This window comes from Arvicola amphibius, chromosome 10 (assembly GCF_903992535.2).
Source record: "Arvicola amphibius chromosome 10, mArvAmp1.2, whole genome shotgun sequence".
Lineage (NCBI taxonomy): Eukaryota > Metazoa > Chordata > Mammalia > Rodentia > Cricetidae > Arvicola > Arvicola amphibius.
In genome coordinates, this window is record NC_052056.1 from 2406161 (window position 1) to 2422609 (window position 16449).

The following is a 16449-nucleotide window of genomic DNA, read 5'->3' on the forward strand; positions in this document are numbered from 1 at the left end:
ATTACCCATATTACAGCTGCCTTCTGTCCTATAAGATATGGCTGGTTCCTTTCCCAAAGTGCAGTTTTGTGTTTGATTTTTTTTTTTTTTTTTTTTTTGAGACAGGGTTTTTCTGTGTAAAACGCTAGCTGTTCTGGACCTAGCTCTGTAGACAGGCTGGCCACGAACTCACAAGGATCTGCCTGCCTCTTCCTCCCGAGTTCTGGGATTAAAGGTGTGCACCACCATCGCCAGCTTTTTTTCCTTTCTTTTTGTTTTTTTAAAGATTTATTATGTGTAGTATACAGTGTTTTACTTCCATGTTTGCCTGCACACCAGAAGAATGTATCAGATCCCATTATAGATGGTTGTGAGTTACCATACGGTTGCTGGGAATTGACCTCTGGACCTATGGAAGAGCAGCCAATGCTCTTAGCCTCTGAGCCATTTCTCTGACCCCCCACCCCCTTTTTATTTTTTTACTTGTTTGATTTTTGGTTTTTCAAGACAGGATTTCTCTGTAACAGCCCCTGCCTGTCCTGGAACTCAAGAGATCCGACTGTCTTTGCCCCCCTAGTGCTGGGACTAACATGCGCTACCATGCCCAGCCCCAAAGTGTACTTAAAATTTTAAGTTTATATTTCAGAGTTTGCTATGAGTTAGAATTTAAAACTGACATGCTTAAGATGGAGTTTCTGGTGCTGTTTATCTTCCTACATCTTTTTTTTTTTTAACTCTTTCTTGGTACATTTTCCCCCTCTTGTATTTTATTGTCTCCCTGAAACTCAGTGTATTTGTGGTACAACTGAGTTTATAATGTGTTATGCTTTGTAGGGCAAGGAAACCAATAGTGAACCAGGGTTTTCCCTATGGAGCTTTGCCTTGAGTGATCTGACCTTGACTAACACTTGAGATCACTTACCAATGTTAATTGTAACTGTTGTGATAGCCGTTGAGTAGATGAGTTTTCTGAATGTTTCAAGGTTCTTAAGTGGTAGCAGAGATGGAACAGCACGCATTTGGAGGTTTGAACAGTTGGAATGGAGAAGCATCCTGCTGGATATGGCTACCAGAATCTCAGGGTAAGTCTTTGGGATTGTTTATTACCATAGGTGAACTGGTGATGTGTTTCTTCTGCATGTGGTTAGTTTTGTTGGGAGAATTTTAACTCCCTCATACGTAGTATGAATAAAACTCTTCAACCTTGTAACCAAATTAATGCAAGAAAGTGCACATGTATATTTCCGGAAAATAAAGGAGAAAGGATTTATTATGGTTCATATTTTGAGGGGCTTGGGTCTGTCATGGAACAAGGATGTGACAGCAGAACAATATGTGCTGTGTTGGGTCAGGAAGCCGAGAACAGAGGGACAAGGGAACAGGCTAGGACGATACAGGCCCTATGTCATGCACCCAGTGACCTACTGCCTCCCATTAGGCCCACCTGCCACCCGTCCCCACCTCCAGTTTCATCATATGAATCCATCCTGTGGTTAACCATCGTGGGTAGGCTAGAGTCCTTCTGGTGTCCTCCTTCTTGCCTTTTAAAATATGACACATAGAAATGTCCTTCACTCCAGTCAGCAGAATTCTTCTTTACTTTGTACTTTTATTGTTACATTGTTTTTTACATTTACATTTAAAACCTACAGTTTAGAGGGAAAAAACCCCCAACCAAATTAAGTATTTTCAGTGTTGCAAATTTGCATTTTAAAGATAGGATTTTAAGGGCCAGCATTGGTGGTGCTTGCTGTTGGCAGATCTCGGTGAGTTCAGGGTCAACCTGATCTAAAGAGTGAGTCCCAGGACAGTCAGAGCTACACAGAGAAACCCTGTCTCCAAAAACAAGCAAAATAAAAGAATTTTAAAAGAAACTTGTTTGTAGGTGGAGTTGGCATAGGTGGGGGGAGAATGTCTTTGTGCATGCCTGTGGAGGCCAGAGATCTGGAGTTGGAGTTAGAAGTTGTGAACTGCTTGTTATGAGTGCTTGGAACAGACTTGAGATGATCCCCTCTATAAGAGAAGCAAGAATTCTTAACTGTTGAGCCATCTCGTCACCCCCCCCCCCCTTTTTTTGAGGCGGCATGTCTAGTAGCCAAGGCTGGCCTTGAATTCCTCATCTTCTTATTGCCAACTCCCTGATGCTGGGTTTATAGGACTACCTCTGCTGCCTGGCGAGAATTCTATTTCTGTATTCTATATTTCTGTCCTGTCTTCCTTTGTTTTGCTGGATAAAATACCCTGACACAAAGCAGCTTAGAAGATAAAGGATCTATTTGGCTTATAATTTATGGTCCATTGCAGGAAAGTGATGGCAGGAACTCTAACCAGGTATTCACATCCACTATCAAGAGCAAGGGAGAATGAATGAATGCATGCAGGCATGAATCTCAAACTCAGAATCCTCTATCAGCTTACAGAGCTCAGGGTCCCCTGCCTAAGGAATGGTGCTGCCCACATTGGGCAGATGTTCACTCAATTAAGATAACAGAGATAATTCCTCTCCCTCATGCTTTCATGCCCACCTGATCTAGGTAGGCCCTCACTGAGACTCTTCACAGGTGCTTCCAGATTGCCAGGCAGACAATCTAATCCACATAGTACACGAGGTGGTCCTTGCTGCTGCTGCTGCTGTGTGTGTGTGTATAAAGCATATATATATATGCTTTCTTCGAACTAAAACTGGATAACCTGGAAAGTTTTGCATGCTAAAATTGTTGATTATAAAGTGCTTTGCTGCTGAGTGTGGGGTCATCTAATGGGGGTGAGCGCGTAAGGCCTTGCACTTGAGGAGGCAGGCAAATCTTTGTGAGTTTGAGGTCAACCTGGTCTATGTAGCCAAGTTCCAGGGCAGCTTATGGTTGCATAGAGAGAAGACCCTGTCTTACTTTCCACTTCAAACAAAACAAAAACAAGCACGGTGTCTTTTGAAAGGCATATGCTATTCTTTGTCTGGTTAGTTTTGTGCTTTGTTCTCAGTGTGTTGTAAAACACGCACCATGTCTTAGTTTCCTTTGTGTCACTGACACACACACCCTGACCACAACCACCAGTGAGACAGGTTTATCTGCTACACAAGTCCAGGTTGTAGTCTACGATGCAGAGGCGTGAAACAGGTAGGCATGACCTACCTTCATAGTGGAGCAGAGAAGAGTGCTTCAATGTATGCATACTAGGACTCACCTCGCTGTCTACACACACTCTTCCAGTCTAAGATCCTCTGGGTAGAAAGGCAGTGCTGGCGCACGCCTTTAATCCAGGCAGAGGCAGGAGCATCTCTTGAATTTGAGGCCAGCCTGGCCTACAGAATGAGTTCTAGGACAGTCAGGGCTACTCTAAAAACAAAATCAACCCAGAAAGGCTGGGTGTTAGTTAGTGGCACACGCCTTTAATCCCAGCATTTAGGAGCATTCAGGAGTCAGAGACAGGTGGATCTCTGAGTTCAAGGCTAGAGCCTGGTTTACAGAGCTAGTTCCAGGACAGACTCCAAAGCCACAGAAAAACCTTGTCTCCAAAACAAAAACGTGAGCAGGATAGTTGTTGTAAGTATCCTGGTGTCCTAAAGCCCGCCCTGACTGCATTATTTGTTAGTTATCCTCTGCTCCTCTGGCTTTTCTCTGACCTTCTTAAAGATAATTATTTGTTAATAGACACATGAATTAGATTCCTCCCAGCCATCTTTCCTTTTTCTTCTCTCGTGTAACGTGGACTGGCCTTGAACTCAAATAGTTGAGGATGACCTTGATTTTATGATTCTCCTTTTTCCACTTCCCACCTACTGGAATGACAGGCTTTTACTGCCTTACTTGGTGTTATACCTTTGTACTGGGGATCAAGCAGTTCACCAACTGAGCTTCATCTTAGATTTCTTTATTAACATTTGTATTAATGAGGGACTGTACCTTGTGTGGTGTGCTTTCCAAGTGAGTTTACACAGTGTCTTTGCTTTGTTAGAGACACGTCTTCTGAAGAGGAGAGGTTTATGAAACCCAAAGTTACAATGATAGCTTGGAATCAGGATGACAGCATTGTAGTCACAGCTGTGAATGACCATGTCCTCAAAGTGTGGAATTCCTACACTGGACAGCTGCTTCATAACTTACTGGTAGGTAGTTCCAATAGGGTATGATAATTCAGAATTTTTAATTTACTTTAATAATTTTTATTTACTTTTTAAGTTTACTGATTGATCGGTTGATTGATTGGAGACAGAGTTTCTCTGTGTAGCCCTGACTGTCCTGGAACTCCCTATGTAGACCAGGCTGACCTTGAACTCAGACCTGCCTGTCTTTGCCTCCCTTGTGCTGGATCAAAGGTGTTTGCCACCATGCCAAACTCAGATTTTTTTTTTTTAGTCTTTGAGAGAAGTCTGGGTTAACTTTCAACTTGGTATATATGTCAGAAAGACCTTGAACCTGTGGTTTTGTGTTTTGAGGTAGGGGATCTCTTTGTAGCCCTGATTGTCTTGGAACTCCCTATATAAAACAGCCTGGCCTCAAACTCACAGGGTCAGTGACCCTGAACCCCCCCTTTTTTAAAGCCCCCCTTTTTTAACCATAACATTGATGTTATGAATATACTGAATAAGTCATTTTTATTTAAATGATTCAAATGACTAGGAATATTTATATGCATGTATAATTGTTGATAGTATATTTTAAAGCCCTTATATATGACTTTATTAATTTCAACATGTAAGTTGCAAACTATCCTTAATATTATGACTTTGTTGAATAAAGGGACATGCTGATGAAGTGTTTGTTTTGGAGACACATCCCTTTGATTGCAGAATTATGTTATCTGCAGGACACGATGGCAGCATATTTATATGGGATATTACAAAAGGCACCAAGATGAAACATTATTTTAATATGGTAAGTGAAGCGAGTTTTTTATTTGTGCTTTTATGGGTTATGAGAGTTAGTTAGAAGTTGATTGACAGGCAGTGGCAACTTTTATACAAATCAAAGTAGTAGAAGCTTAGTCTGATAGCTTCATACACATATGTTCATGGCATTCTGTAAACTTACAGATATTCGTAAGTTTTACTTAGATAGCTTTTTATTTCTATGTGTATGCCTGTCAGTGTATTTATTTTATGTGTGCGGGTGTTTGGCATGTGTATAATGTGTGTGCAATGCCCAGTTGGCCAGAAGACAGCTGCAGATTGTCTGAAACTAGAGATAAAGATCGTTCTGAGCCACATTGTGGGTGCTGCTGAAAATTGAGCCCCAGATCCCCTAGAAGAGGTGCCTGTGCTCTTAACTGCTGAGCCCCTTCTCCAGCCCTGTCAGTCAGTATATATCTCAGTATAAAACTAAGTCAGTAGTTAAGACTCTAGAACCAAATGAGGATTCTATTGAAGAACTCACTGACATGCTCATAACATGAGAAAAAGGCAGTGTTTGATCTGGGTCTAGATTGGCTGCCCCAGTGCCTTTCCTGTATTAAATGGCTGAGCTGTCTAGTACTCTCTGCGCTCCTGACTGCATCTTACGTGTTACAGTTAAAGGTGTGTGCTGCTGTGGTTGGCTCCAGGATGTTGTAGTTTGAATTTAAACAAACTATGTTAATTCAAACTAAGTGGAATATATTTAATCTCTAAACAAAGAATAATTGACCTTGTATGATAAGGCCTCCTTACCTCACTGCCCATTTGAGAGGCCTAGGGTTTTTGTTTTTTTCAAGATATTAATTGAATATATTGGAGATTGTTATCCATGTTCAAGAACTTTCCATAGCAAAGTTGTTTACTCAGGGCTGGATAGATGGCTCAGCTATCGAGAGCTTTGTCGGTTCACCAGAGGAATCAGTTAACTTGAGCTTCATGGATTTGGTGTCTTCTGACCTGACACATTAGGCATGAACTTGGAGCACATACACACATGTAGGTAAACCACCCACACATCCAAAATAAAGTAAATCTAAAACTTTTCATAGTGCTTGCATAGTAGCTGGAGAGACAGCTCACCCAATGCTGTTGCACAAGAACTGAGTTTGGTGTTTTTTTAGTACTCGACCTGTGCTGACACCTGCCTGTTCCTCCTGTTCTGTTGACCGAGCTGTTCCTCCTGTTCTGTTGACCGAGGTTCCCGCAAAGAAATCACACAGAGGTCTACATTAGTTATAAACTGATTGGCCCATTAGCTCAGGCTTATATAACTCTTATAACTTATATTAACCGATTATTCTTATCTGTGTTAGCCATGTGGCTTGGTACCTTATTTGGAAGAGCAGTCACATCTTGCTTCCCCTGTGGCTGGGACAGGACTGCAGACTAGGACTTCCTTCTTCCCATAATTCTCCTGTTCTCATTGACCCGCCTCTACTTCCTGTCTGGTTGTCCTGCTTATACTTCCTACCTAGCTACTGACCAATCAGCGTCTATTTGAAACTATTTGACAGAATACAGACAATTGTCCCACCCTGTTGTAGATGGTCCTAGGCCCCTCTGGCCTGTGTAGGCCCCCATGAGCATGTGGCATAAATTTAAGCAGACAGTCATAGAACTTGTTAATGTGCCTAATGTTCTTTCTTCTGGGCTTTCCTAGATCGAAGGACAAGGGCATGGAGCCGTGTTTGACTGTAAGTTCTCGCAGGACGGACAGCATTTTGCCTGTACAGACTCTCATGGGCATCTTCTGATATTTGGTTTTGGATGCAGCAAACCATATGAAAAGGTCATTCTTATGTTTCTTATAGCGTATGAATAGTTGGGAGAGGTAGTTTGGAAATAGTTATTTAATTTCCTGTTTTTAATTTTACATACCTTTATTTAATATTTTTTGTAACAAATATCTAAAAAAATGTTATTCATGATCTTTACTTTGCTAGATTCCTGATCAGATGTTTTTCCATACTGACTACCGACCACTGATACGAGATTCCAATAACTATGTCTTAGATGAGCAGACACAACAGGCACCTCATCTTATGCCCCCACCATTCTTGGTAGATGTAGATGGAAACCCTCATCCAACCAAGTACCAGAGATTAGTGCCAGGTCGAGAAAACTCAGCAGACGAGCACTTGGTTCCACAGCTAGGCTATGTGGCCACAAGTAAGTGCAAATTCCATCTTTGTCTTTGTGTCTGTCTTGTCTGTCTCTCTGGTTTCTCTATTTATCTCTGGCTTGTCTGTAATTTTCTATGTAGAGTAGGCTGTCCTGCTTCAGTAGGCAGTACGTCTATACCTGGTCTCTGGGCCACCACCCAGGCCGGCCGTGGGTTGTCCCAGACCTCAAGTCTGAACAGCAGTTTCTGTGCAGCACAGTGTGTGCTGCCGAGTTAGAGGAACTCCACAGGCAGCTTGCTTTCTGGACTTAGTATTCCAGTCTTTTTGCTTTTAATCCTTTTGTTAATATGTTGTATGTAGGGTATTTTCCTACTAGGTTATTTTTTGAAAAGAAATTCATTGTAGTACTGTGTTTTTGTTTTCCTTAGTTCAGGGTACCTGGAATACAGGGTCTTGTTCATGCTGGGCAGGTGCTCCACCACTGAGCTTCATGCCCAGCTCTGTTGATGTGTTTTAGTGAAGATTTTAGTTTCTCTGCTCCCACATATCACGATTACAGAGTGGTGGATGACTTTGTAGGTGATGGAGAGGTGATTGAACAGATCATAAGCCTACAGACCAATGACGTTGCTGAAGCCAGCCCCGAATCCAGCATTCTTGATGGGATGATCCGGCAGTTGCAGCAGCAGCAGGACCAGAGACTGGGACTGGATCAGGATGCGACTGCAAACGGAGTTTCACATGGGGAGGAGACTCCCCGAAGAGGGGGTGAGTGCCAGTGAGATATTCCACTTGAACATGGTAGTACTGCAGCAAAGAGAGGTGACGTCTTTGCTAGGTACATGCATTGCAGAAACCAATGAGCAGTGTATTTTTGCATCTGGTGTTCTGAAAAATTGTTAACTCAAAAAATGGAATGATAGTGGATTTGAGATTTTTCAAACTCTGAAAGGCTTTCAGCCTTCTCAGCTCTAAGGTGGAGTTTTTTAAAAAATGTATGACATGAGAGCAAACCGTATTTTTAAGGGAAAAGTATGTTCAGTCTTTCCTTGTTTTGACATTCTCGTCTTTCCGGAAACTTACCAGAGTGGAGACTTACTTTCTTCTAAATCTGTGTTTAAGGACGAGCTGGAAGTAAGTCTCCACTCTGGTGTTGATGTGTCCATTAGGTTGAGCTGGAAGTGAGTCTCCACCCTGGTGTTGATGTGTCCTGGAAGTGAGCCTCCACTCCAGTGTTGATGTGTCCATTAGGACGAGCTGGAAGTGAGTCTCCACTCTGGTGTTGATGTGTCCTGGAAGTGAGCCTCCACTCCAGTGTTGATGTGTCCATTAGGACGAGCTGGAAGTGAGTCTCCACTCTGGTGTTGATGTGTCCTGGAAGTGAGCCTCCACTCCAGTGTTGATGTGTCCATTAGGACGAGCTGGAAGTGAGTCTCCACTCTGGTGTTGATGTGTCCTGGAAGTGAGCCTCCACTCCAGTGTTGATGTGTCCATTAGGATGAGCTGGAAGTGAGTCTCCATTCCAGTGTTGATATGTCCATTAGGACGCTGTCTTAACAATCATAGTTGCAAGTCCACATTTTTTTGCACCTTGCCTTCTGTCCTAATCTAGGAATCACTGCATACCAATGAGTTGGTTTTGGTTTTTTGCTTTTGTTTTTTTCTTTTCCAAGACAGGGTTTCTCTATGTAGTCTTGGCTGTTCTAAAACTCACTCTGTAGACCACATTGGCTTCGAACTCAGAGATCCACCTGTCTCTTCCTTCCAGTACTGGGATTAAAGATGTGTGTTACATCTTTAATATTTAATATAGCTATTAATATGTAAGGTGTGTTCTTTGGGGCAGTTTAGGCTACTTAAGGCAACAAAGTGCTTTTAGCTCACAGTGGGCTGCCCTGTCTTTGGCCTCTAGCTGAACGTTTCACTGCAATCGGTGCCATCACCTGTCTCGTTCCACTCCCAGTGTCCAGGCATTGCCATAGAATTTCATATGTGTAAAGTTTATCCCTATTTATTACAGACATGTCTGTGTTGAATGCATGCCATGCCACGCTCTTGTGCATGTATGTTTATGCATGTGTGTGAGTACCCATGGAGGCCACAAGAGGGTCGGAGTTAGAGTTAGTTGTGAGCTGCTGATCCAGGTGCTGGGATCTGAATTTTAGGTTCTCTCGGAGCACATCTCTCTCTCTCTCTCTCGTGTGTGTGTGTGTGTGTTGGCCTGTTTGAGTGTTGGCCTTTTGTGTTTAAGTGCTTGTGGGAACCAGAAGAGGGTTATTTACCAAGAGCTAGAATTCAAGGCAGTTCGAGCCACTTGACATGGGTGCTAGGAATTAAACTCAGGGCCTCTCAACGAGCACTAAATGCTCTTAACTGCTGGGCCGTCTTTAGCCCTTTGTGGGAATTAAATAAAAAATATTGTTGAAATTATACTAACTTGTATGTATGTATGTCTGTGTGAGAATGTGTTTGTGCTGTGGTGTGTGTGTGTATGTGTCTCATGGAGGCCGAGACCCCAGGAAGGTGGAGTTGAGGTTGTTGACATCTGCCTGCCTGCCTGCCTGACTGCCCAGGTCATAGCATTGTTTTGTGTAGTCATGCCAACTTAGGGGGCGGCGTACATCCTTACAAAGGCTTTTCCTAAAGTTCAAACTGAAGTTTATCAATTAATGTTAAGTATTCTTTAGTGTGTTAAAATTTTTCTTCTTGCAAGTTACTTTTAGTATGTTTACTTTCCCTGATTTGGAGTATGTGTCCTAAGAATTTCCTAAGAAGAATTTCCTCTCCCTCCCACCCTCCCTTTCTCCCTCTCTCCCTTCCTTCCTGTCTCTCTCTGTCTGTTTTGAGACAGGGTTTCACTCTTGCTCTGTAGACCAGGCTGACCTTGAACTCACAGCCTCTACCTTTGAGTGCTGGGATTACAGGTGTTGCACCGCCACCTCTGTAGTGAGGAGCTGTGGGCAGGCCTGCTTTTCGTCCTGCCCGGCTCCCGCACGGCTAGCTTTACACCCGAAATAACAACACACAGACTGTATTCACTTAAACACTGCTTGGCCCATTAGCTTCAGCCTCTTACTGGCTAACTCTCACATTTTTATTAACCTATATTTAGTAATGTGTATAGCACCACGAGGGGTGGCTTACCGGGAAGATTCTAGCCTATGTCCATTTTGGGTCGGAGCTTCATTGCATCTGACTCACTTCCCTTCTTCCCAGCATCCTGTTCTGTCTACTCCACCCACCTATGTTCTGACCTATCAGGCCAAGCAGTTTTCTTTATTAATTAACCAATGAAATTAACACAAACAGAAGACTCTCCCACATCACACTGCCACCTGGTGGAAGAATGCATTTTTGTTGTATTGTCTTAAGGTTTCTATTGATGTGAAGAGACGCCAAAACCATGACAGCTTTTATAGGAAAGCATTTGATTGAGTGGCCTACATTGTCAGAGGTTTAGTCCATTATCATGTTGGACATGGTAGTGTGAAGGCAAAAATGGTGCTAGAGAAGGAGAGGAGTCCTATGTTTTGACCTGCAAGCAACACAAGTGAACTGTGTACCATGCAGCACATAGCTTGAGTAAAGGAGACCTCAGCGCCCACCCGGCAGTGACACACTTCCTCCAGCAAAGTCAGACCTCCTAAAAGTGCCACTCTCTTGTGGGGCCATTTTCTTTCAGATCACCACATGTTAAGTGAATAATAATTTTGAAATATTTTCAAACTAATTTCCTGATAATTTTTTCTAGGTTTTAGAAGACCGAGTTTAGACATTCAGTCTCCTCCAAACATCGGTCTCCGCCGGAGTGGACAGGTTGAAGGTGTTCGTCAGATGCATCAGAATGCTCCCCGGAGTCAGATTGCCACAGAGCGTGACCTGCAGGCTTGGAAGCGGAGAGTGGTTGTTCCAGAGGCACCACCAGGCCTGTTCAGGTCTGAAGGATATCTCTTAGCTGTCGGATGTTTTCACGTCGTTGTCTACACACCTTGTAGTAGATACAGCCATTTAAGTGTATTTCAGTAATGCATGAGATGTATTTTAATTGTGGAGAGGATTCAGAATCTAGTTTCCCAGCATTGTTATATAGTGAACTATGTCATTGCCAGTTTTGTTTCATCTCTGAAGTCGCTGTTTCTCCTTCAGTGTCATTTAGAAATAAAGACACATAATGTCTTCTTCGGTAATTTAGCATGTGTTCCTAAAAAGTCAACATTATTTTCTCTACCACATCATTAAACATATTCAGTTTTTCCATATAACCAAAGGTTTAGTCAGTATTGAAGTCACCAGCGGTATCAAATGTAATGTTTTCTTTTTTGCAAGGCTGGTGTAATACGTCATAAGGCACGTGTGACATCTGTTTTTATTATGTCAGCACCTATGAATGCTAGATTCATTGGTTAGGTAATAATGCAATCAGGATCTTTTTGTTTAGTTTGTCATGGGTACTCCTTTGTTTTGGCTTTTCAAGATGTGGTTTCTTTGTATAGCTTTGGAGCCTGCCCTGGAACTAGCTCTGTAGACCAGGCTGGCCTTGAACTCAGAGGTTCACCTGCCTCTGCCTCCTGAGTGCTGGGCTTAAAGGCATGCGCCACCACTGCCTGGCTGTCATGGGTACTCTTAAAAGAGAGGTTTCCTCTTAATAGTCTTGATCATGCAGTTGTAACAGATCTGCGGAAAACTGGACATGTTCTTGTTTTTTTTTTCCATTAAAATAAAAATTCATTTTCTTCTTCTTTCAGTTTTGTTTTAATTTAGATTTTTAAATAATATAAAAGTCCAGGCTGGAGTGGTGGCTCATTGGCAAGAGCACTGTCTGCTCTTCTAGAGGGACCCAGCATCTCATACTGGCTCACAGCCCTCTGTAACGCTAGTTCCAGAGACTCAGATGTGGTGCACATGCACAACTGCAGGCAAGACACTCATGCCTTCCCCCATTTTACTTTAGTGTCCTTCAAAGTCAGGGTTTGTTCCTTGTCTATTGTTACATAGGCAGCACGGTTAGGACACCGCCTTTCTACACTGAGACATTACAAACATCAAGCCAGATATTTCGGTAGTGTTCAGATTAGAATCACGGTACCTTAAGAGTCTGTTCCACAGAGAAGACACATGCTGTTTTTAACTTGATGGTAACGTGTGCTCCCCAGTTTAACGCTCCCCTACTCCAGTCATGTCCCGTGCAGTGTGAGTGATGTGCACACAAAAGTGAGCAGCAGTGCCGTGTTAATGTGGGGTGCAGAGCATGAAGGTGAATCATTTGCATAGGAGCATGTTGCTTTCACTTTTATTTGTAGAAAGGAAGTGTGAGCCTTGAAAACGGTGGGAGACACTTGAGAGCACTGAAGTAGGTAGGATGTCCTGTTGAAGTGGTCCTCATACAACCGCATCAAGTTAATGAATGTTTTTGTATTTAGTGAGTAGGTTTCACTGAGATTTTGTTTTTAGTGATATTAAAAAGTAAAAAAAAAAAATAATGTAAAGTTCTAGGCAGTTTGTTTTTGAGGTATGTCTCAGGTAGGACCTCACTTCCACAGCCTCAGTGAGCCCTGACTTTGAGGGCCTCCACATGATGGAAAGACTCACTATGCCAGCTGAATGTTTCTGAGTTTAATCATTTCATGTATCTTTTAAAGGTTTATGAATGTTTTTTAAAACTGTAGTGATTTACTATTTATATCAGTCCCAGAGCCTGTAACCACATACTTATTTTGTAGGCGGTTGGAAGATTTTCGCATTGAGAAAGGCGAAGAGGAGAGAAACCTTTATGTGATAGGGAGGAAAAAGAAGTCTTTCCAGCTCTCACCAAAGGTACCTCGACTCTCCTACCACAAAACTAACATTCAGTGCTCTTTGTGATGTATAAAGATGTCAGTTGCTTTTTAAAAATATGGTGTTAATAGCTTGAGGTCTGTGGTTGGGTGCTTAAAGCCATTATAGAACTGTTCATTCTCAGTATACGGTTGGTTCTGCAGCATTAAAGCACCCTTTTGACAGTGTCCAATGACCCTCCATCAGGATCCCTTCTTATCCCTTCCCAGCTGCTGTCTGCTTTGTTCCTGACGCAGCCACCTGTCAGCTTGTGTAGCTGCCATGCGAGCTCTTGGAGCTCCAGCAGTCTCAGTCACATACTGTTTTGGTCCGTGCCCCTCTAAACTCAGTTGCTGGAATTTTTTTCTTATTTTAGGTGGTGGTGGTGGTGGTTTTGGTGGTGGTGGTGGTGGTTGGTGGTGGTTGGTGGTGGTGGTAGTGGGTTGGATGGGTCATAGTGTCTCAGTTAACCAAACTCTGTCTCAAATAAGCTGTATAGCCAAGGATGACTTTAAATTTTTGACAACTTTTTTTAAAGTTTATTTTACTGTGTGTGTCTTTGCCAGCTGCAGTTCTAGGAGGGTAAGACGCTTGGCATGGGTGTGGAGACTAGAAGATGTTGGGTAGCCTGGACTGATGCCTACGTGGTGCTGGGAGTCGAGCTCTAGTGCTGTGGCCCATCAGCCCAGGCTCAAAACCACTGAGCCTCTTGAGTTTTATATTCATCCTTGCATAACCAAAGATACTGTGAGCTGTTAATTCTCCTCCCTCTGTCTCTTGAGGGCTGGGATTACACAGGTGTGTGCCAGCACCCCCAGGTATATGGGACGCTGGGGATTGAACCTTACTGAGAGTTGTACTTGCTAAGTGAGTATTTACCAACTTACACCCCAACCTGTGCAACCCTGTTCATTGTTGCTTTATGTCATTAATGGTAACACGGTAACTTACAAGTTAGTGTATGGAAGGTAACTGGCTTTTTTAAGCTCTCTGAGGAATTAGAAGTAAAAAATAACAACTGAGAGTAAACAATATTTAGCAAAATTATTTTTAATCTTTGTTTCTTTCATGCCATTTGTAGTTAACCCCATACAATGCCCATTTTGTTGATAATGCTCATGTTTCTTTGTTTTAGTCAGATTCAGTGGTTTTAGTGTCCCAGTCTAGACAACGAACTTGTAGGCGTAAATATGCAAATTATGGTGGAAGAAGTGCGGGCCGGTGTGAATTATCTTCTGGAAATGAATCTTCAGGCTCTCTCAGACATGTGAGTAGAAGCACTTTGTAAAGATTGTCTCACGTGTGCACTTGTGCTCTGGCGTTAGGTGTTGAGCTAGGCATGGTAGACATGGTAGGTGTACTGGGGGTCAGCTCAGTGTGGTCTGACAGGCAGGCCTTGCATAGGGAGCTCTCCTGTCTACCACATGGTTGTGCTTGCAGGCCTGTGCCAACAGATTCTGCTGAGTTTATTTTAATTCTGTTTTTTTTTTAAATAATAAATTTTAAACATTTATTTTGTATATAGGTAGGTATAAGTATGCCATGGTGTGCTTGTAGAAGTCAGGCTGTGACTTGTAGCAGGTCGTACTCTGCTTACACGAGGTGGCTTTGGGGATCCAACTCAGGTCATCAGGCCTGACGGCAAGCATGCCTTTTTTTTTTCCTTAAAAGATTTTTATTATGTCTACAGAGTTCTTCCTGCATGTATGCCTGCAGGCCAGAAGAGGGCACCAGATCTTATTACAGATGGTTGTGAGCCACCATGTGGTTGCTGGGAATTGAACTCAGGACCTCTGGAAGAAGAGCCAGTGCTTTTTACCTCTGAGCCTTCTCTCCAGCCCCAGCAAGCACACTTTATTCCCTGAGTCCTTTTTTCCTGGTGGCATGGTTTTAAGATAGGATATCTTTGTTTGGCCCTGGCTGTCCTGGAACTAGCTTTGTAGACCACATTGACCTTGACTTGCAGAAACCCATCTTCCTCTGTCTCTGGCTGCTGGGATTAAAGGCATAAGCCATCATTGCCTGGCCTGAATTAATTCTTTACTTTGAATCTAATTCACATTTATTTAAAAGTGACACATAGATGAAGATTACATTTCACATGTTTTGGTTTTGACCCTTGGTTGGGTGTTAGAGAAAAGAACCATGTTTTGCCGAGTCTTGGAGGCTGCCTAGAGTTTGTGAAGTCAGGTAACTCTCTACCAGGTGTCTGAGATGACCTGGCTTTCTGTTTGTGTTTCTGTTGTAGTTTGAGGTAGGCTCTCAATGTGCTTCCAGGCTAGCCTTACTATTCTTTGCCTTTTATCCTTTCTGCATGCTGACATGACAAGCACTTTCTGTCATGTCTGGCTGAGAGTCTTGTCTTCTCTGGTATTTCAAGACAGGGTTTCTCTGTGTAGCTCTGACTGTCCTGAAACTCATTCTCTAGACCAGTCTGGCTTCAAACTCACAGAGATCCATCTGCCTCTGCCTCCAGAGTACTAAGATTAAAGGCTACCACCACCTGATTTCTTGGCTGAGAATTTTATAATTAGTTTTATCAAATCACATATCATATGTACACATGATATAAGAATATTTAAACAGCTGGGCGGTGGTGGCGCACGCCTTTAATCCCAGCACTCGGGAGGCAGAGGCAGGCGGATCTCTGTGAGTTCGAGACCAGCCTGGTCTACAAGAGCTAGTTCCAGGACATGCTCCAAAGCTGCAGAGAAACCCTGTCTCGAAAAACAAACAAAAAAAAAGAATATTTAAACATTGTTATCATTAAAGTACCATGTATTCATTTTCTCCAGACTGCGCTACGTTACCTGTTGTTTCCTGTTTCTGCATTTGGGTATTCTGGAATCAAACAGTGACTTTGGTGCTGATTTTTCTGCCTTTTAGCATGTAACATAATACTTGCATGTATAAAACATTGGAGATATAGTAGTGTGTGGCTGTACACCTCATTTTGTCTCTCCGTTCTCAGCTGATGGATGTTTGAGTTGTCTGCGCTCCAGCTATTCGTATGTTCATCACTGGCGTTCATCTGCAAATTTCTAGGACGACTATTGCCTAACCCCTTGATGTTCCATCCTTGGTTATGAGCTCAAACTCTGCGTCCGTACACCCTGCGCTATCAACTTTTACTTAGGCTCCCTCACGGCCAGAGGGTGGCCTGTTGTGGTTTCCATTTTCATCTGTCTAATCTCTAGAAAGTTAAAGGTACTTTTCTTCACTTACATAGTATTTCTCAGTCTTTGGAGAGAGTCTGATTTGTAGCTTGTTTTTAAATTGATTTTTCTTCTGTCTGTGTTATTCACATAGGCTAGGAATGTCCTTTACCAGATGAGAATCATTACTTGAGAATCGTTCTTGGTGTTTGTGGTTTTGTTTTTCCAGTGGGTGTGTATCTTGGCCTTCAAAATAAGGATGTCAGGTTTGTTAAGTGTTTATGCATTGAGCCATTTTGCCAGCCCTGTGAAATTTTTCTGTTGGTTTGATTTTTAAAGACAGCATCTGCTGTGTTCCAGGCTTATCTCATGCTGACATTTGACATCCTTGCCTCAGGACACCATTTCATGCCTGCCCCTTTGCTACTAACTCATCTGGCTTAAGTGATGTTGAGGATATTATCAGGGATTCCTGCTCTCGGCAAGC

At 42.7% G+C, this 16449-nt stretch overlaps 1 protein-coding gene across 1 annotated transcript in view; it reads left to right on the plus strand.

Annotated features, from left to right (window-relative positions):
- Brwd1 (bromodomain and WD repeat domain containing 1) overlaps nucleotides 1–16449 on the plus strand; it is an 83889-nt gene that overhangs the window by 34222 nt on the left and 33218 nt on the right. Inside the window, exons 13-21 of the mRNA XM_038344584.2 lie at nucleotides 963–1061; nucleotides 3934–4084; nucleotides 4719–4853; nucleotides 6531–6659; nucleotides 6814–7039; nucleotides 7573–7761; nucleotides 10745–10928; nucleotides 12714–12807; nucleotides 13943–14074. Of these exons, the coding sequence (XP_038200512.1) occupies nucleotides 963–1061; nucleotides 3934–4084; nucleotides 4719–4853; nucleotides 6531–6659; nucleotides 6814–7039; nucleotides 7573–7761; nucleotides 10745–10928; nucleotides 12714–12807; nucleotides 13943–14074 (1339 nt within the window). The remainder of the gene's footprint in view (nucleotides 1–962; nucleotides 1062–3933; nucleotides 4085–4718; nucleotides 4854–6530; nucleotides 6660–6813; nucleotides 7040–7572; nucleotides 7762–10744; nucleotides 10929–12713; nucleotides 12808–13942; nucleotides 14075–16449) is intronic.